Raw genomic sequence first — 21,805 nt, 5'->3', positions numbered from 1 at the left:
TTCTTTACCTAAAAATACACTTTATTTGTCCTCCCCTTGCCCCCAGCACCTTTTATTCTTTGTGGTAAAGAAGAAAAAATGGTCCAGGAGAAAAATGGAGATGAGGGGACAGACAGTAACGAACTCATTCATAATTGATTCTAAATAATAATAATAATAATAATGATAGTTAACATTTATATAGCGTTTACTATGTGTCAGCCACTATGCTAAGTGCTTTACAATTATTATCTCACTGATCTTCAAAACAACCCTGGGGAGGTGTGTGCTATCATTAGCCCCATTTTACAGATGAGGAAACTGAGGCAGACACAGGTTAAGTTATTTATCCAGGGTCACACAACAATTAAATGTCTGAGGCTGGATTTGAACTCAGGTCTTCCTGACTCCAGACCCAGAACTCTATCCACTATGGCACCTGGCTGCCCATTTTGAAGCACTGGAAACAGGAAAGCAGAACCATTCCACAAACAATAGGAGACCAAGTCCATGTGGTTCCTAAGAGAGGAATGGAACAAAAATGATAAAAGTTTCAAAAGACCCTTTAAGATATTTTGAAAGCTGGAAACAAAATACACACCCAACAATTAGGGAATGACCAAACACATATGAGTTTTACTATAATATATGATTATAAATGTGACAAATTCAGAAAAACATGGAAGACGTGCATAAAAATGATGAAGACTGAAAAAAGGCAAAGACACAGGAACAATATTATACACAATGACCTATAACAATGTGATACAAGCCAAAAGTGAGAGGCAACAAAACTGGTCAAAATTAGCATCAGACTATCAAAGTTAAAGACACTACCTCCTTGTTGGGGGAAGGGGACGGGGGAGAGTAAAGTGTATCAAAACAAAATATAGTAATAAAAATTTGAAAATAAAGTTTTGTCTGTTGCACAACTGGCAAACACAGGAATATCTCAGGATTTAAATCTGCAATTAAGTAAAAATATCTTCTCTGGAAAACAGTGAATATGCTAAGTGCAGAGACATGGCTACAGCAGACACTCAAAAGTTGTTCATGATGATGACCTTTTGAAGTTGGCAAGAGAAGGGAAATTCCAGCACTGCAGTTGGCCTCAAAGTGTGACCCAACATTTCTCTCTCTCACACACACACACACACACACACACACACACACACACACACACACACACACACCACCACCACCATCACCACCACCACCACCACCACCCCTCCCTCTACAAAGCACTACCTGTCTTCAAACTTACAGTAAGGACAGTTTAGACTGGTCTAATGTATAGTAAAAACTAACCACTTCTGAATCATAGAAATTTAACATCTACTTGGAAAATACCTGTAATCCTTTGCCAAGTCAGTAGTTCACTCACAAGAAGGTACAACCTGCAAATTCCTAGATACCTGGATATGAAACTTACATCTAGAATCTGTGAATCCAGGCAATAGGGAAAATTCACTAAGAACAACTAACCAGTTCCTCCTTCAAACACTCATTCTTCCAGCTAGTGAGAGAAAGGAGCTACATACATAAAGGGTGGTATCATATATGTTATGGCCTCTTATTGCTTCACAGAGCAAATAACAAGAAAACAAAAACCAGATGCTTCTGAACACAGGAGCAGAACCAGGAGAACATTATACACAGTAACAGCAACATTGTGCAATAATCAACTATGATAGACTTAGTTCTTCTTAGCAATACAATGATCCAAAACAATTCCAAAAGACTCATGAAGGAAAATGGTATCCACATCCAGAGAAAGAACTATGGAGTTTGGATGCAGATTGAGGCATAGTATTTCACTTTTTTGTTTTGTTTTTTCTTTTTCATGGTTTTGCCCTTTTGTTCTGATTTTTCTTTCACAATATGATTAAGGTGGACATATATTTAACAAGATTGTACTGTATAACCTATATTAGACTGTTCACTGACTTGGGGAGTGGGAAGAAAGAGGGAGAGGGAGAAAAATTTGGGATTCAAAATCTTACAAAAATGAATGTTGAAAACTATCTTTACATGTAATTAGGAAAAAATAAAATACCATTAAGTGGGGAAAAAAAGGATAATGTTCCCGGAGGCCAGTAGATGATTAGGCAAAATAAATAAGAATTTGTACTGGTCAATTAAACAGAAGGAACAAATCTCAAAGGAGGAGAGATTGCTGACTGACAGTGACCAAGGAACAGTTTAGAAGTGGTTATGAGAAACAAGAAGCGTGCCTCTATTTGTTCAGTGTGATGGGAGAAATGAGACGAAGAGTCCCTAGGACTCTGAACACGGGATTACTGTTACCCTGACCATTCCCACATTCTGCTTGCACTTAGAATGCTAGATTTTCTCTTTTGAAATCATGGCCAGAGTAACCATAGTTGCAAATGGTCCACAAGTGTAAAAATGTTTAGCAGAAAGGAAAAAAGGGAATTTTAAAAGATTTTTCCAACTATCGTAGAGTTGAAAACAAATCTTATGAAGAGAATATGGCAAGACAAGGTATTCTTGAAAACAATTTTCCCATTCCATCACAATTCAGTCAGAAATCACCATGGAAATGAATTCTTGTAAAAATTGCTACATATCTTGTTAGGTAGCAAAACTCATGCTAGAAAAGAAAACTAAATGAAATTTTTAATATTTTTCAAGGTTTTTGTTTTCTATTTCTCACTAATTCTGGATCTATGAACTGAGAACTTAGTTCAGATCTAAGTAGATACTTTTGAGTATAATGTATATTAGAATATAAAGAAGAGACAATGGAGTAATTCTAAAACTGGTTCTGCTGCTTACAGTTCTTGTGAACTTAAGAAAGATAATGTCACAATTCAATAAACATTCAGGTAAGGATGTATTCAGTGCAAAGCAGAAAAAGCAAAGGCAGTCCCTGCTCTCAAAGGCCTTATATTCTATATGCATAGAAGTATGGAAATAGAAATTACCCTATAGGAGAAAAAATTAAAACTGAGGGGAATAGGAAAGGGTTCAAATAGGTAGTGGCTCCCAAACTGAACACTGAAAGAGGAGGCTTGGGGTCCTAAGAGGTAAAGATGACAAAGGAGCACATTCTAGGCATGGGGGACACTTTACCTAATGCATGGAAATGTAATGCCTCATTTGGGAAATAACCAATATCCCTCTGGAACTGAGACAAAGTTCGTGAAGAGAAGTAATATGAAACCAGTATTGAAAGGCAGGTGGGGGGCAGCTAGCTGGCACAGTGGATAGAGCACCAGCCCTGGATTCAGGAGGATCCCAGTTCAAATCCAGCTTCAGACACTTAACACTTACTAGCTGTGTGACCCTAGGCAAGTCACTTAACCCCAATTGCCTCACCAAAAAAAAAAAGAAAGAAAAAGGAAAAAAAAAGAGAGGCAGGTGGGAACCAGATTATAGAGGACATTAAACTGCAGATTGAGAACATTTTATTTTATCCTACTGAAAATTTATGAAAGGAGAAAAAGATGGTCAGACCTGTGTCTCAAGAATATTATTTTAAGAACTGGGCAACAGGTTGACTGAAAAGAGAAGAAACTGGATGGACCTGTTATAAAGCTATTGCAATAATTAAGGCAGGAGGGGGCAGCTAGATGGTGCAGTAGATAGAGCACCGGCCCTGGAGTCAGGAGGACCTGAGTTCAAATCCGGCCTCAGACACTTAACACTTACTAGCTGTGTGACCCTGGGCAAGTCACTTAACCCCAATTGCCTCACTAAAAAAAAAAAAAAATTAAGGCAAGAAGTGATGAGAGTCTGAGATGTGAGAAACTGTGAATGTAGAATCCACAAAATTAGATAAATAATTACATATGGAAGGGGTGATATAATAGTAAAGCAGAGGTCTGAGTCAAAAATGACTCCAAGATTGTAAACCTGGATAATTGGAAGAATGGTGATGTTTTCTGTGGTATAGAATAAGGGAGAAAAAAGTATTGGATAGTCTCTATATCCTTAGTAAGTAAAAAGTGAGGTTCTCTGATGGGAGAAAGGGGCAGGAGATACTGAAGAGGATTTGGGAGAGAAAAGGCAATCTGGAATAGAAGCCGTGGATATAGAGAAACAATCAGGGAACAAAAAAAAAAAAAAAGATTGCTATGTAGCAGGCAAGGGCCCAGTTGAAATGAGAGGATGTAAATTTGTAATGGACCCCATCAATATGGTTACATGACTTTCTCCAGCAGCTTTCATGAGCACATGACTAAGAGAGAAGGTAGATAGATGGTTGCAAAATTGACATTTGGCAAGGTATAGTTGGTGAGACAAAAAAGAAACAAGAGATACAAGAACTGAATTGTTCAACAACAGGATCAAGAACATGAAGGGCAGTGGTAATAGACTGATATCAGGGAGGAAACAGATAGATAGAAAGTCACAATAAGAACACATACAAAAATAGGTTTGAGAGCAGTAAAAGAGTGAGAGATAGGAAGATGTAAGATCAGTGAGGAATTTCAGAACTCAAGATCACAGCAATAATAATAATGAGTAAAAGATAGATCTTTCACAACATGGCTAAAGCAGAAATATGTTTAATGTGATTGTACATAAATAATCTATAACAGATTTCTTCCTGTCTTGGGGAGCTGGGAGGGAAAGGAGGGAAAAAAATTTGCAACTAAAAATCTTATGAAAACAAATGTTGAAAACTATCTTTACATGTATCTGGAAAATAATAAAATACTTTTATGATTTTTTTAAAAGATTATGTCTTCTTTCATATTCCTTGGAACATCCCTAGCAGTGCAGAGGATGTACAATTGAACTTAAATATTTCTTGCATGAAAGCTGGGCTGTTTCTGAACTAAAAGCCCTATGCTCCACGTAATACTTTATTGCAATATATGCCCTTCAGAAGGAGGCCTTCCATTTATACATACATAGACTTCAAGAGTGCTACTACATTTATGGCTTCACTAGATGATTGCGAAATGTCTTCATGAGTAATTACTGCACACTTGAGATAAATGTCAGAGCTATCAGTCAGCCCTGACTGAAAGGTCCTCCCTGTTCTCATAAACTACAGTACATATTACTGACAATATGAATACTACATTTATGAAAGAGTTATAACACGCCCTCCCTGTTCTCATAAACTACAGTACATATTACTGACAATATGAATACATTTATGAAAGAGTTATAACACGCTCTCCCTGTTCTCATAAACTACAGTACATATTACTGACAATATGAATACTACATTTATGAAAGAGTTATAATGTGCTGAAAGATAAGCAGATTAAAGAGAAGGTTCATGTGTCCACACAAACTTGAACCCACATATGCAGAGATTGAAAAAGGTCCATAATAAAGAACTGTGTAATCTGGATGCAGATTGAACCATACTGTTTTTACTTTTTTTGGTTTTTGTTTTCCTTTTTTGAGATTTTCCCCTTTTGTTCTGATTGTTCTTTTACAACATAACTAATGCAGGAATATGTTTAATGTGATTGTACATATATAACTTATATCAGATTGCTTCCTATCTTGGGGAGGGGAAAGGGAGAAAAATTTGGAACTAGAAATTTTATAAAAACAAATGTTGAAAACTATCTCTATGTATAACTGGAAAATAATAAAATGTGTTTATGATTTAAAACAAAAAAACAAAAAGAAAAAAAGAAAAAGGTTCATAAAATACTTACTACTAGGCCAAATTTCTTTTTTGTTTGTTTTGGTTTTGGTTTTTTGTGTGGCAATGAGGGTTAAGTGACTTGCCCAGGGTCACACAGATAGTGTCAAGTGTCTAAGGCCGGGTTTGAACTCAGGTCCTCCTGAATCCAAGGCCAATGTTTTATCCACTGCGCCACCTAGCTGCCCCCCTAGGCCAAATTTCTTAATAGCCAGTTTCCTTGGAGAATCAAGCTTTTACCAACCTCCAGCTCTCAAATTCCTCACTTCACAATATGATTTTTGGTCCTTTCTCCCTCAGAAAGCTGACTTTGCCTAGTCCTCTTGACTCTTCCTAAAGATGCCTCTAGGCTAGAAGGAGACGCTTTCCTCAAGATAAGACCCCTCACTATCCCTCTTCAATTGCTAGCCCACCTCCTATTCCTCCTCTTTAAAAAAAGTAGGCAGGACACTAGATTTTTGCAAACTAAGACTTTGGATGATATTCATAGAGGGTAGGGAACCCACCAAGTTCACCAGGTGTCAGTAATGCCAGGAGACATTTACCTTGGTGTAATGGAAAACAGCACTAGATTCAAAAGTCTGGAACGGTTAGTTCAAATCCTAGCTCTGCAGGGGGCAGCTAGGTGGCACAGTGGATAAAGCACCGACCCTGGATTCAGGAGTACCTGAGTTCAAATCCGGCCTTAGACACTTGACACTAGCTGTGTGACCCTGGGCAAGTCACTTAACCCTCATTGCCCCACAAAAAAATAAAATAGGGGCAGCTAGGTGGTGCAGTGGATAGAGCACCGACCCTGAATTCAGGAGGACCTGAGTTCAAATCCAGCCTCAGACACTTAACACTTACTAGCTGTGTGACCCTGGGCAAGTCACTTAACCCCAATTGCCTCACTAAAAAAAAAGACATAAAAATAAAATAAAATAAAATAAAAAAAGAAGGCATACTTGGGATGTCTAAAAACATCTGATACGGTTATGTCAGGCATTTCAACAGTGACAAATGTTATTCACTAAAAATAATCCTTTCAGGAACTCTGATACTATTCTCTAAGTTGAGTATACCAGAAAGCCTATGCAATGCTTAAATTACAAAAGTAAAGAAGGCAGGGTATGGAAAAATTCCTTCACTTTGAAAGAATTGTCCATATTTGCAGAGCAGCAGGAAGTTGCAACCTGGGAACTTTTCTAAGTCACCCTAACACTCTAAGGGTCAGCAAGAGCCTTGAGATATCAACCAAAGTACTAATATGAACCATTTCACTCCTTAATGATGTACTCTAAGACACAAGGTTCTAGGAGAACTAGTTTTCTTTTAAGTCTCTTCTTAAGAGTTATTGCTCGCCCTACGCAAGTCACTTAATCCTCATTGCCCAGCAAAAAAAGTTATTGTTCAGACCAACTTGACAGAAGTAGAAATATCTCCTAAGAATAAATATTAGTCATCATTACATGAAACAAGTTAGATCATCAGTCTAGTGCTTGTCATTTTTCAAGGCAACGAAAGCTATCAAAATCTATTATTAGTCACTCATAAACAATGGGGTGGAGGATTTGTGTTGGGATGTTTTATAGTAATCATTTTTTAGCTCTTCAGAATTTACGTGACTCACTTTCTGAAACAAATGGCAATCCATTTGATTCTTCTAATGACTCATACATTTCTGATTTGTCTTCTCTATTGCTTTCCTTCTCTAAATTTGAACTAAAATAGCGTGGTAAGTTGGAAGACTAAGGGTTAAAGCATATCAGTGGGTACCACCTGACACCTATCAGATTGGCTAAAATGACAAAATGACAAAAAAGGAAAATAATAAATGTTGGAGAAGCTGTTTGAAAATTGGAACACTAATTCATTGTTGGTGGAGCTGTGAACTGATCCAACCATTCTGGAGAGCAATTTGGAATTATGACCAAAGGGCGATAAAGCTGTGCATACCCTTTGACCCAGCAATACCACTTTTAGGTCTTTTTCCCAAAGAAATCATGGAAAGGGGAAAGGGACCCACATGTACAAAAATATTTATAGCTGCTCTTTACGTGGTAGCAAGGAATTGGAGGTTGAGGGGGTGCCCATCAATTGGGGAATGGCTGGACAAGTTGTGGTATATGAATACAATGGAATACTATTGTGCTGTAAGAAATGATGAACAGGAGGAGTTCAGAGAAACCTGGAGGGTCTTATGTGAGCTGATGATGAGTGAGATGAGCAGAACCAGAAGAACATTGTACACAGTATCATCAACATTGAATGTTGATCTACTGTGATGGACTATATTCTTCTCACCAATGCAATGGTACAGAAGAGTTCCAGGGAACTCATGATAGAAGAGGATCTCCAAATCCAAGAAAAAAAAAAAAAAGAACTGTGGAGCATAGATGCTGAATGAACCATACTATTTCTTTTGGTTTTGGTGCTGTTGGGTTTTTTTCTATTTTGAGGTTTTTCATAATTGCTCTGATTTTTTCTCTTATAACAGGACTAATGCAGAAATAGGATTAATGTTGTTATGTGTATATATATATGTGTGTATAGATATATCTATATCTATATGTATAGGTATATAGATATATAGATATATAAATATAACCTATATCAGATTACCTGCTGTCTAGGGAAGGGGGGAGGGAGGGGAGGGAGGGAGAAAAATCTGAAATTGTAAAGCTTGCATAAACAAAAGTTGAGAATTATCTTTACATGTAATGGAAAAAATAAAATACCTTATATGTAAAATAAAATAAATTTTTTAAAAAAAGCATATCAGTGAATACAAGAAACATATTCCAAAAGATGTTTATAAACTATGTTTAAACCTAGCTTCCCCAACTTGTGACAAGAACAAAGAAGCCCAACAAATGCCCTTCACTAAACCTGGAATTTCCTTAATCTTATAAGAATCTTAGGGGCAGCTAGGTGGTGCAGTAGATAAGAGCACTGACCCTGAAGTTGGAAGGACCTAAGTTATCTCACCTCAGACACTTTATAGCTGTGTGACCCTGGGTAAATTACTTAATCCCAATTGTTTTAAACATCAGGGGCCATCTCTAGTTGTCCTGATGTATATCATGCCACTGGATCTAGATGGCTTAGGAGGAGAGAGGTTGGTGACCTTGCACGGCCCTCCCTCACTTAAATCCAATTCAGTGCAAGTCATGACATCACCCCGATGCCATAGTCCTCTTCAAGAACGAAGGACAAACAACAACAACAAGAATCTTACCTCTGATATTTAGGTTAATTTTACTTTATTTTTTAGTAGCCTCTGCCCATCCCTCGCCCCTTTTATATTCTGAAAACATATAACTCTTGAAATCAGCAAATTTGCTCACCTTTAACATAGTGGCCAAATTGGCCATGTGCTCGTTCAGGGTGCCCTCTGACTCCTTGTAAGTTAGGCAGGTAAACTGGTATTCTTCTGGATCAAAGGCATCTGCTCCCTGTTGTTCGACATCATTTGCTACCCCCTCATAATAATCCTCTATATCCCCAGGGTCCTCATCCTCTTCCTCGTCTTCCTCCTCACAATTTGGGTCATAGTCCTCTTCATTGCTGTCAGATCCCTGGCTATTCATGTCCACAGACATTTTAGTGTCCTGCCAAGTTGCAGATCAGGAAAGCAGTTGCTGTTTCCCCCCCTCCCCCCCCAACTTTACTTCTGTCTCAAATGCATTAGGTACTTCTGTCTTCTAAGGAAGGAAAATGAAAAGAAAAAAAAAAGCATTAACTTTTTTCACAAAGAATTACAGGAGAAACAGTTTTCATTATCCCCAACCCAACAGTATTACTGTCATTTCTCTAGGAAGCTCTCTGTCATATCAGAAGGCTCTGGCTCAACTCAATAAATATTAATTGAAATGAAAACTCTGAAACAAAAAAACTGTGAGCATGTCCTCTGATTTCAGGAGAGGCATTAATGCCTGGAAGTAAGAATTTAATAAGCTCTCTATCACACTCCCAACTAAATGCTATTTTCCTAGATTGGTGAAGTCTGGGTTTAGTCTCATACATTTTTTGGCATGGGAGGTAAGGATGATAAAAATTAAGGGCAAAGCATGGGAAAACAAAATAGTCTAAAAAACAATCTCAAGAAGACAAATTCTCATAGGGACTATCAAATGACTGGAACGTTGAACCCATAGGTACAAAAGAGGGGTCTATTGCTTACAATAGACTGCCCACAGGGACAGCAAATCAGGGGCAGCCAAATATTCTCCCTATGCCCAATATGATTGCCTCCTCATGTGGGATTAATACAAGTGGCACTTTAAGGATCAGAATTCCTTTGCATCACCACGTCCATAAAAAAAGGAAGCACTGGATTTTTAATACCACAGTCAACATTATCTGTGGAGTTAGTGGAAAGTTAGTGTGGATGAATGAAAGTCATAGGTCTCTAATGAGCCTCTTCTACCATCAATGCCAAAACGATGGGAGTGAGTGTTCCCTTCCTCTTTTTTAACTTAAGGTACTTATATTCAGCCCCTGAAGAATACAGCTAGTTATGTAAGAGAGGGAAGATACACAATATAATTAAGCTGCTTTCTTATTTCAAAGGGTGTAAAGCAAAACAGTAGTTTCCCAAAAAACTCCCAAAAAATACACTTTCACACTTCTCATAGAATTGAATGCTATGTTTAATTATATATGAAAGAAAGTGGCTATTGGGCTAGAAAAACAAAAAGGTCTAAGTATAGCACAAATACTCTAATTTTAAATCTCTCCTGGGAGAGAGAACAAATCTTCAATGATGTATTTCTTTGCAAATGTTCTATTGTTAGTGATCATCTGAACAAGAAAATCATCACAATCAATGAATAATCACCTAATGTCTCTAACTTACATAATTAGGAGCCTAAAATCCAAGCTTCCTTATTTCACAGCACTAGAAGGAATTTATAAATCCTAACTGGAGGGATAGATAAGAAATAGGCCTGAGATATCATTAGAAAATGCTCCTTGTCAGTTCACCTAGCTCTCCCCTTTTCCAATGACTTACCCTGAGAATCACGAGTTTGTTTCTTCCCCAGTCCAGACCTGTGATTTCATTTATATCATGATCTCCTGGTTAGAAAACTTCCTCTCTCAATGCAGATCAGCACCTTCTCTGCAACTTATGGTCTGAGAGAGTTGCCTAGAGCACTTGCCCCAGGTCACAAAGCAAAGATAGCACTTGAACACAGACCATTCTAAGTTCAAGGCCCACTTCTCCATGCTGCACCTAATTTGCATGGAAAGGTCACTTTATCAAACATCACATAAAATGATGGAAAATGAATTTGTAGCATAATTTGAAATACAGTTTACCTAAAAGATTATGGACTAACACACTGAATATAAAGTGTCCCAAAAGTCTTAATGCTTTAATAGCTTTAACTAAACTTTAATAGCTTAAAAGGGCACTAAGACTTTTGGGACACCCTATATGATATAAACTTATCAGCTGAGTTTGCTATGTAACAAGTGCACAGCTTTAAAGCTCATAAAATCATAGTAATTATACAGTATTTACATTTGATTTTTAATAGACTTGTGATAAAAAGGTAGGACAACTTACTAATATTCATCACAGTTGAGCATCATGGTAAATAAAATAAAAACCAAGTACAGAGTTTCTTGAAGATCTGCCAAGTAGATGTCACCCAAACACTCTATACCATATGATTTCCATCTAAAATCAGAAGAGAAGAAAGAATTATATCAACACAATTTTTTTAATAAGCACCAATGTACTGAAGTTTAATTCCAGTGACAAAAAGGGTCATCTAAAAAGGGGACAGACAGAGACCATGCATTGTGAATGCTAATCTGCTCCTGGATACTCTTTCCTCTCTAGGTTTTCATGACACTGCTCTCTCCTGTTCTCCTACCTGTCTGACCATTCCTCAGCCTCCTTTGCTGATCTTCCTCCAGGTCATGCCCCAAAGGGTTTGTCCTGGGTCCCTCTTCTCTTCTCCCTCTATACCAGGAGTTCTTAACCTGAGGTCCATGGACACTCAAAGAGTCCGTGGATAGATTTCAGGGGGTCCATGAACTTAGATGGGAAAAAAATTACATCTTTATTTTAACAAAATTGGTTTCCTTTGTAATCCTATGTGTTTTATTTTATGCAATTAGAAACATCATTCTAAGAAAGGGTCCACTGACTTCAGACTGCCAAAGGGTCTGTGACACAAAAAAGGTTAAGAACCTCTGCTCCCCTTTCCAAATGCTTCCCTCCTCTCAACTTTCCTATTACTGTGCAGGCCCTCATCACTTCACACCTGGAGTAAGTGTAGTTACTTTCCCTGCTTTAAGTCGCTCCCCACTCAAATCCATCTCCGAACTCAGCTTCCAATAATTTTCCTAAAGCACAGGTTTGACCACATCACCACTCTCCTCAAACTCCAGTAGCTCCCTATCACCTTCAGAATCAAATATAAAATTCCCTGGCTTTTAAAGCCCTCACCATCTTTCCAGTCTTCTTACATTTCACTCTCCTCCTCAGACTTCCTCTAGGATCCAACAACACTGGCCTTATATATGATACTCCACCTCCTGACTCCATGCCTTTTCACTGGCTGTCCCTAGTGCCTGGAATGGTCTCCCTCACCATCTGACGCCTGACTTCCCTCAAGTCTCAAACCAAATCCTACCTTCTAAAAGAGACCTCTCCTGGTCCTCTTAGATTACTGTCTATGTATCTTGCATGCACATAGTTTACATTTTGGGGGGTGGGGGATGAGGCAATTGGGGTTAAGTGACTTGCCTAGAGTTACACAGCTAGTAAGTGTTAAGTGTCTGAGGCCGAATTTGAACTCAGATACTCCTGAATCCAGGGCTGGTGCTCTATCCACTGCGCCACCTAGCTGCCCCACATGCACACAGTTTAGAGCATATTCTCTTCCCCTTCTTCGTGAAAACTCAGTATTAAGTAATTAGAAAATCTAGTACTTAGTAAAATGCTTGTTTACTAAGTTACTCATTTCTGAAAATAAAGAACAGCAATTAATAATGGTTCTTTGGGGGCAGCAGACAAAAGTCTGTTTGGCTCAGAAGCCAGCTGTCCTATCCACTTTGTCACATGACCTCTCAACGATTCCATGGATTACTCAAAAACAAAATCAAAAAGTAAACTATTGGGAAGTAGCTGAGTACAAACCCAGGGAACATAACTTCCCAATACTCTACCATTTCCCTTTCCTACTAATATTGCTCAGACTTCTAAAACAAGTCACCACTCAAATGATCTCTTTTAGTATGTTGCTATAACTAAAGAACTTCCTTTCTACTCATGATTTTTACTTTAAAATAAGAAGCATTCTACCTTAGAAACTTTTTACAAGAGTTTTTATTTATGGTAGGAATATACTATCTACAAGGCACATATAAGCCCACTCCTCTAGGTCACATTATGACTTTTCCCAGTTACAGAGAATCTAAACCTTTTGCAGACAAAACAACTAGGACGTCATAATTACACTTCATGTGATACAATAAAGTTGAAGCAGCAATGATTATCCAAGGAAAAGGTTTATTTCTACCAGCTTAACTTTCATAGCTTCCCTGTAAATAATAACACTTCAAATTTGAACCAAAGGAAAACCAAGACCTAAATCCTGACAGTGGCCCGGGCAGTCCTATTTTTAAACAGCAGAAAATAAACTAATTCTATTACAACTTTGCATTTGTCACTTTAATGAAGAAATTGATGGAACATGATATACAAATTAATGGTGCTCCTTGCAAAACTATGTGGTAAAAGAAGATCTACCTTTCCAGAAACCTTGACTATTCCTTCTTCTACACTAATACCAAGAGACAGGAAGGGGTTTTCAGGGGGTTTTTTCCCTTTTAAATTTCTTTTCATTGTTCTGAATTTGACCAACATCGATAACCAAATGTTTCCACATACAAAAAAACCCCACAAGGACAGTGTTAAGAATCACTTTTTAAAGTATGTAATAAATCCAGCACATTAGTCTCAAAGTCGTCCTGCTTTTTTGGATCTACCTGTAAACTTTACAAAAGAATCTTCTAAGAGACATACAACCAAAGGCGACACATCCCAAATTTGAATGTTCTTCCTCTGAATCAAATACAGAAGATTCCTGACAGACTTCTTTTTTTTTTCCATGCTTCTTGGTTGCCTCTTTATTCATTTATTTATTTTTTACATGTAAGGTATTTTTCTTGATAGACTTCTAATAAATTACTCAAATACTGGCCAAAAAAAAAAAAAGGGGGAAGAAGAAGAATGAATGACCTAAGGCTTTAAAGTTTAAATTTAGGGATTCAAAGAACCTCAAAATACATATGTATATGAAAAGTTTAGGTTCTCTTCCAAGGTCAGTCTACATCTATTTCTTTGTTACTAGTTCATTTTAGACTAAAAAAAATTCCAGTTAGTTCTAAGTATGATACACTGCATTTATATTTAATAGCAGGCCCAAACCAGGGGTGATGGCACTTGGCCTTAGAGACAACTTGGTAATGGATATATAATGGCCCTCAAACCAGGAACCTCTGACAAGAGCTGCTTACATGACCCTAAATAAGTCACTTGTCCAACTAGTATTCCTAGACAACTGTTTAAGACTAACTTGCTAGCTAATCTCTGCAACACAACGTTCCAAGACAACTCTAAAAGACTTAGAATGAAAAATGCTATTGATCCCCAGAGAAAGAACTGATGGTGTTTGAATATAGATTGAAGAATACTTTTTAAATTTTTTTCTTTATTTTTCTTGAGGTTTTTGTCTGTTTTCTTTCACAACTCGAATAATATGGAAATGTTTTGCATCACTACACATGTATAACCTATACTGAATTGCATGCCTTCTCAATGGGGTAGGGGGAGGAAGGGAAAGAATTTGGAACTCAAAGTTTAAAAAACTAATGTTGGGGGCAGCTAGGTGGTGCAGTGGATAAAGCATTGGCCCCGGATTCAGAAGGACCTGATTTCAAATCCGACCTCAGACACTTGACACTTATTAACTGTATGACCCTGGGCAAGTCACTTAACCCTCACTGCCCCGCAAAAACCCCCAAAAACCGGGGCAGCTAGGCGGCACAGTAGATAGAGCACCGGCCCTGGAGTCAGGAGTACCTGAGTTCAAATTTGGCCTCAGACACTTCACACTTACTAGCTGTGTGACCCTGGGCAAGTCACTTAACCCCAATTGCCTCACTAAAAACAAACAAAACAAAAAAAGCCCCAAAACCAAAACCAAAACCAAAACCAACAAAAAACAACTAATGTTAAAAATTGTTTTTACATGTAATTGGGGGGAAATAAAATACTAAACTAAAAAAGACTATAAATTGATGAACAGTTGCTGAATTGGTAGAACATCATCTCATCTGAATAACAGAACTTGCAACCTGGAAGAGATCTCAGTAGCCACCTAGTCCATAATATAGCTGTATAGCTGACAAATTATGATACAGCCTTTGTTTGAAGACCTCCAAGGAGGAAAAACCTACCACTTCTTAGAGTAGCCCATGACACTTCGGGTTTTTTTTTTTGGTAAGGCAATTGGGGTTAAGTGACTTGCCCAGGGTCATACAGCTAGTAAGTGTTAAGTGTCTGAGGCCGGATTTGAACTCAGGTACTCCTGAATCCAGGGCCGGTGCTCTATCCACTGCACCACCTAGCTGCCCCACCCATGACACTTTGGGACAGAACCAACTAATAGGAAATTTTTCCTGTCATTGAGCCCAATTTTGCCTCTTTGCAACTTGCCACTCCACTGCTCCTCATTCTGCCTTTTTGGGTCAAACAGAATCATTCTAAACCCTTGCTCATATGGTAGTTCCTCAAATATTTTAACACAGCTGTCATGTCTTCCTCAGGTTTTCTTTAGCCTAAACGTTCCCAGTTCCTTCAACTGGTCTTCACGTGACATGCACCCCAAACCTTTCACCATCCTGGATGCCCCCGTTTTGTCAATGTTCTCCTTAGATTGTGGTACCCAGAACTGACCACAATGAAGTCTGAGTAGGGCAGGGTACAGCAGAACTATCACCTCCTTCCTACTAGAAGCCACACTTTGCTTTAATGCAACCTAATATCACATTACCTCTTGGGCTCCTGAGTCACCCTGATTCAGACTGAGTTTGCAATCCACTAAAACCGTATCTTGTTCACCATAACTACTCTCTAAGCCCCATCTATGGAATTCTACCTTCCTATATTCAGCCTAATGTTTTGGCCTGTCCTCATCCCATGTGTTAGCTCTTTCTCCCAGCTCTGTGTAACCTGAAATGTATTCCAGTCAATAATAAAAATGTTAACCAGCAAAGAGCCAAGCACAGATTCCTGGAGGACTGCACTGAAGCCTGGATGACACCAAACCATTAATTATTTTCAATCTAATCATACACTGAGGTCTAAATCCATCTGTTTGCATTTTCAAGTCTATATCTCTTTATCTCCAAAATAAAAGGTATGAGACACTTGATCAAAATCTTTGCTAAACTTGAGGTAAACTGTATTCACAGCATTCATCTACTGCTGTCAAAAAGGGAAATGGCATTCATCTTGCAGGACTAGTTCTTGAGAATAAAGCCTAACATTTATATGACATTTTAAAGCTTGTAAAGCACTTTACAAATATTATCTCATTTGATCCTTATAATCACTCTGTGAGGTAGGTGCTTTAATATCCTCATTTTCAGATGAGAAAACTGTGTCTCTGAGAGGTTAAACGACTTCCCTAGGGTCACAAAGCTAGCTAGTGTCTGACACTTCAATGAAGTAATGCTGGTTTCTGGCAATCACTTTCCTTTCTAGGTGTTCTCTAAATAGCTTCTAAACAATTAATTCTATAATTTCCCCCAGAATCAAAGTTAAACTCATTGGCCTATGGTTTGCAGATTTTGTTCCTTTTTTTTTTTTTTTTAAATCAAGGCATTTGTCTTTTTCCTTTTTTATAATCTTTCTAATGTCACTGGTAGTGATCCAGTAATCACAGCAGCCAGTTCAGGACCAAAGGTGACTTGAATTCATCAATGGGATAGCTGGTGGTGTACAGTCATATTTTAGTCATGTCCAACTCTTTATGACCCCTTGTGGAGTTTTCTTGACAAAGATACTGGAGTTGTTTGCCTTCTCCAGCTCATTTTACAGATGAAGAAACTGAAGCAAAAAGGGTTAAGTGACTTGCTCAGGGTCATACAGCTAGTAAATGTCTGAGTTCGGATCTAAACTCAGGAGGATGAGTCTTCTTAACTCCATCCACTGTGTCACTAATTCCTTATTTACCATGGGTATCAACTGCCTGTTAATCATTTTTGTTCTGTCACTTCTAGTTCAAAGGCCATTTTCCTTGGGGTTTACTGAGATCACAGATCCAAACCAAAAATACACACACACACACACACACACAGAAATAACATGAAAGAAATTCACTGTGTCAAGCATAGTGCTAAGTGCTAAGTGCTGGGGATACAGATACTTTCATTATGGTCACCTTTAGGAAGTTTAAAGTCTAATCATGAAGACTACACACACACACACAAAATAGAGAGAGCAACATATATAGGGCAGCCATGTATTGGTCTCAGAAATCACAACAATGGTGAATAGATCCATAAGAGAGTAAATTAAGAATACAAGCATATAATTAGTCAACAAAAATTACAGCTGTTTGCTAGTAAACAAGCTTTCTATGCAGATGAAATCACAAGTCCCCCAACCACCCCCCCCCAGCACTGTTTTCTTTTTTTTCTTTTTTTTTTGGTGAGGCAATTGGGGTTAAGTGACTTGCCCAGGGTCACACAGCTAGTTAAGTGTTAAGTGTCTGAGGCTGGATTTGAACTCAGGGCCTCCTGACTCCAGGGCCCGTGCTCTCTCTACTGTGCCACCTAGCTGCCCTCCCACTGTTTTCACATAATCAATTACATGGTTGATTTGAGAGACCTCACTAAACCTATGAAATCACAGGTCCAGACAGATATACATGTCACATAAAAACTATTCATTTTTGTTTGTTTTGTTTTGTTTTGTTGGGCAATGAGGGTTAAGTGACTTGCCCAGGGTCACACAGCTAGTAAGTGTCAAGTGTCTGAGGCCAAATTTGAACTCAGATCCTCCTGAATCCAGGGCCTGTGCTATATCCACCGTGCCACCTAGCTGCCCTCATATTCATTTTTAAAAAACAATTTAAAACAATTTTTCCTCTGCACATACCCTGAAAGAACCCTAATTTTCCTTAAATAATCAGAAAGCACAATAGAAATGCCAAGTATTATTACCTATCAATGTAAGTAACACCTCAGATTTCTATTGTGTTCCCTCCCTAGATTTTTTCTTTTTTTAGAGACTGGCTCTCCTTATGTAGTTCAGGTTGGAAGGGGGATGGCTATCCCCACACTGATTCTAATACTGTTACAGCTAAGTTTTAATTGATTCCATTAGCCAGTAACCATTCCATAAGTTCCAGATACATTCTGACCTCCATTTTTCACTTCATCCCTTCTTAGGCATCCTGATAGCCCTGGGAGTGGGAGGACCATATTGATGACAGAATCTTTGTAGACACCAAATTGGTTGTAGCCCTGCAGTGGCTGAGAATGCCAGTAGCAGGATGCACTAGCACCGAGCCAATCTCCCATGGTTTCAAGGCACACTAGAAACTTTTCAGCTTCACAAACCTAGCAGGTGACAGTCAAGATATAATGACCCTATTTCCCACCAAAAAAAAGAAAAAGAAAAAAAGAAAATAAAGACCTGGAAATGTTGAAATATAATACAACAAAGTTCAGAGACCTAATAACCACTTCTGAATTCATCACTAAATCTAGCCCATAAAAAGTTCCGAACCTAAATAATAATACATAGTATGTAATAAACAAAAATAACATAATAATAAAACAAAGAAACCTAATCCTGAAAAATGTATGCTTTTTTACCTGAAAAGGTTATGATTCAACAATTTAGTTTCCCAATTTGGCAAGGATAGAAAAACCAGGCCATTTCCTATCACATGACCAAACAGACCCACCTAATACAAAAAGTGATAAAAATGAATCTTTGTTTTGTTTTTTGTTTTTGCAGGGCAATGGGGGTTAAGTGACTTGCCCAGGGTCACACAGCCAGTAAGTGTTAAGTGTCTGAGGCTGGATTTGAACTCAGGTCCTCCTGAATCCAGGGCCAATGCTCTATCCACTAGGCCACCTAGCTGCCCCAGATAAAAATGAATCTTAACTGGCAACAGAGTTCAAACTATTCTTGCCCAGTGCCCACAGTGGCCATTACCTTTATCAATTCAGTTCATTTTGTAGTTTATTTTACTCACTTTTTAGAACCAAAAGTTTGTTCTTTCTGAAAAATCACGAAGGTTTTTTTTAGTCAATCAACAAGCATCACTAAGTGCCTACTACGTGCCAGGCACTGTGCTGGAGATAAAAAGTCAAAAATAAAATATTCTAACAGGAGACAATATGTGAATACATACATACAAAAATGTAGTAAAATGGGTGAAAATCAGGAGCAGTGCAGAGCAAATGCACATGTCCTTCTTTCTTTTTTGAGGCAATTGGGGTTAAATGACTTGCCCAGGGTCACACAGCTAGTAAGTGTCAAGTGTCTGAGGCTGGATTTGAACTCAGGTACTCCTGACTCCAGGGCTGGTGCTCTATCCACTGCAAATGCTCATTTCTTTCTTTTGGGGGGGGCCCCCCCACCAATGAGGGTTAAATGACTTGCCCAAGGTCACACAGCTAGGTGTCACGTGTCTGAGGCTGGATTTGAACTCAGGTCCTCCTGAATCCAAGGCCAGTGTTTTATCTACTGCGCCACCTAGCCGCCCCCTAAATGCACATTTCTAAGCACAAATTACTCCTTAGTAGAGTCCATCAATACCACCATAGGAAGAAACTCATACTACACACGAGTTAAAATGACACTTCATACCAAAGAGTTAACAATGTATCATTTTGTTTCCGGAAAATCTGAAAGCCAGGCCCGTTCGGAGTAACTTTCATTGATGTTTGCTTTACAGGCAAGGAAATTTATCCAGTGGAAAACTCAGAAACATCTCATAAATATGGCTTAACTCTTTACAACATTCAGAAAAAGACACCGACTAGTAATGGCCAACTTAAGCCACAATCTCTTAAGGCTCTCTGAAGACACAAAAAGGGTGGTGGTGGTTGGGGGAGGGGGTGTAGGAGAACGGGCCTAACTTCCCGAAACGAGACGGAATACCAAAAGCGGAGGGCATCTACCCACAAACTTTGTACAGTCCGCACATATCAGGGAAAGAGTAGTTGCAGGGGGGAGGCAGGCCAGAGGGCTCGGGAGGACGGGAAGATCCCCTACACATACACACGCCCCCCTCCCCAGAGCCTCCGACACCTGGCCAGGGTTTTGAGCGTGGACCAAGGACCAGTCGACGGCAGTTAACTAACTACCCCAAGAAAGAACGAGCTGGGCCTGGGGCGGATGAGGCTGGCCCCCCGCAGCTCGGCCGGGTGTGGGGCCTTCTCGGGGCGCGGGGAGTGGGTGTCATGCTGAGCTGGCCGTCACGGGCTGGGCTGAGGAGAAGCCCGGGCCTCCGCTGGGGAGAGGGGGGTGAGGGGTCCTCAGATTCAAGGCCCGGCCGGTGAAGCCGCCCGGGCTCCCTTTCTGGCTCCGGCCCGGCTCTGGCTCCGGCTCTCGTCAGGTGTAAACAAGGCCAAGGCCAAGGCCCCGTGCGCCCACCCGCGCCTCCTCCCGCACTTACCCGGGCGTCCGGGTCCCCGCGGTCGATGTGCCCCGGGCCGGGCCAGGCCTGGCCGGGGCGGGACCGGGGACAAGACGGAAGGGACCGGCGGTACAGGGGACAGGACCGACGCGGCTCCCTCAGGCTCCTTCCTCCGGCAAACGCCGCCGACGCCTGAGCCGGAAATGGTCTGTCGCCGTTACGTCACTTCCGGGGCCGGGGTCAGAGTGGCCGACATACTCCGCCTGCAACTGTGGGGTTCTTTAGCCTTTCCCGGTGAGGCGGCCGCTCCCCTGAGCGAAGGTGGAGGGAGAGAGAGAAAAAAGCGCCGTTTGCGGTTTGTCGGGGTCTTTCCTTTAACCCTCAAGACAGTGGCACCGCTCTTGCCCAGACCTCCCCTCACTGCTTCCTGCCCTGGAGACCACTTAATTTCCAGTTCTCAAAAGTCATCGTCTTGGGATCTTAGAGATCTTAGAGGTAGAAGGGACCTTATCGAAGGCCAACCGTCTGATTGTACAGATGAGGAAACTGAGGCCCGAAGAGAGAGCAGCGAGTGTCCCAAAGTCACATAGGTAGCAGGCTGCAGATCAGGCACTCAAATGTCCTCTTTCCACGAAACGTGCAGTTGGAGAACAGTGAGAAAGAGTATCTACTTGGGACTGACTGTGGCACAAGTGAGTGAGGCAGGGAAGAAGGCTTTCTCTCTAAGAGCTCTCATCACATCCTAGTTTAAAGCCCATGCAGATTACCCTGGAGGTTCACTAGCCCAGAAGAGTGAGGATGAGCAGAAACTGATGACCTTTGTTCTGAATCTCACCACGGGTGGGCTTTAAAAAAAGCAGAACCATTCCTCTGCTTTAAAAAAAAAAAAGTCTAACAGTAAAAATAAATTCATAGGAATGAACGAATGAATGAAAAACACTTATTAATTGCTTTCTATGGACCAAACCCAGGGCTAAGCAGTGAAGATACAAATACAAAAGCAAAACTGTCCTTCTCTTACCTTCCCTGGCTTCCTTTAGTTCTCACATAAAAGTCCCACCTTCTTCAAGAAGCCATTCCTAATCTTAATCTTAGTGGCTTCTCTTTAAGACTACCCCCTACTTTATCCTGTACATATCTTGTTTTTATATAGTTGTTGGCATGTCATCTCCCCCATTAGACTCCAATGAGAGCAGGGATTGGTTTTTGCCTTTGTACCCCAGCACTTAGTAGGTTATTAATAAATGCTGGTTGACTAAGTGTTCACAATGAGTTTATATTCTATTAGGTCACAGGGCTTCTCAAACATTTTAAAAAAGATTTTGATAACTATAAAAATATGATTGGTTTCCTTTGTAATCCTTTGTATTTTATTTTAGACATTTAAAAACATTATTCTGAGAAGAGATTCATAGGCTTCACCAGAATGCCAGAGGGATCTATGACCCCCCAAAAAAAGACTAAGAACCCCTTGTCTTGAAGTACTGTCTTGCTTGGTGCAATCTTGGAAGCTATCCCCAAA

The 21,805-nt window shown here is 39.7% G+C and overlaps 1 protein-coding gene and 1 long non-coding RNA gene across 2 annotated transcripts in view; both read right to left on the bottom strand.

The window, feature by feature from the left end:
• The window catches only part of ARIH2 (ariadne RBR E3 ubiquitin protein ligase 2), a 63,548-nt gene extending 54,296 nt beyond the window's left edge, over window positions 1-9,252 (bottom strand). The window contains exon 1 of the mRNA XM_044003418.1: window positions 8,947-9,252. Coding sequence (XP_043859353.1) covers window positions 8,947-9,201 — 255 coding nt within the window. The 5' untranslated portion in view covers window positions 9,202-9,252. The remainder of the gene's footprint in view (window positions 1-8,946) is intronic.
• Window positions 9,253-9,254: 2 nt separating this feature from the next.
• Window positions 9,255-20,478, bottom strand: LOC122755015. Its single transcript, XR_006356382.1, has 3 exons — window positions 20,323-20,478; window positions 11,172-11,285; window positions 9,255-9,303 (listed from the first exon to the last, which is right to left on the bottom strand). It is a non-coding gene; the product is annotated as an uncharacterized LOC122755015 (long non-coding RNA).
• Between the last annotated feature and the right edge of the window lie 1,327 nt (window positions 20,479-21,805).

This window comes from Dromiciops gliroides, chromosome 1 (genome assembly GCF_019393635.1).
Source record: "Dromiciops gliroides isolate mDroGli1 chromosome 1, mDroGli1.pri, whole genome shotgun sequence".
NCBI lineage: Eukaryota > Metazoa > Chordata > Mammalia > Microbiotheria > Microbiotheriidae > Dromiciops > Dromiciops gliroides.
The sequence above is the reverse complement of the archived record's forward strand: the minus strand, read 5'-3'. Positions and strand labels throughout refer to the sequence as shown.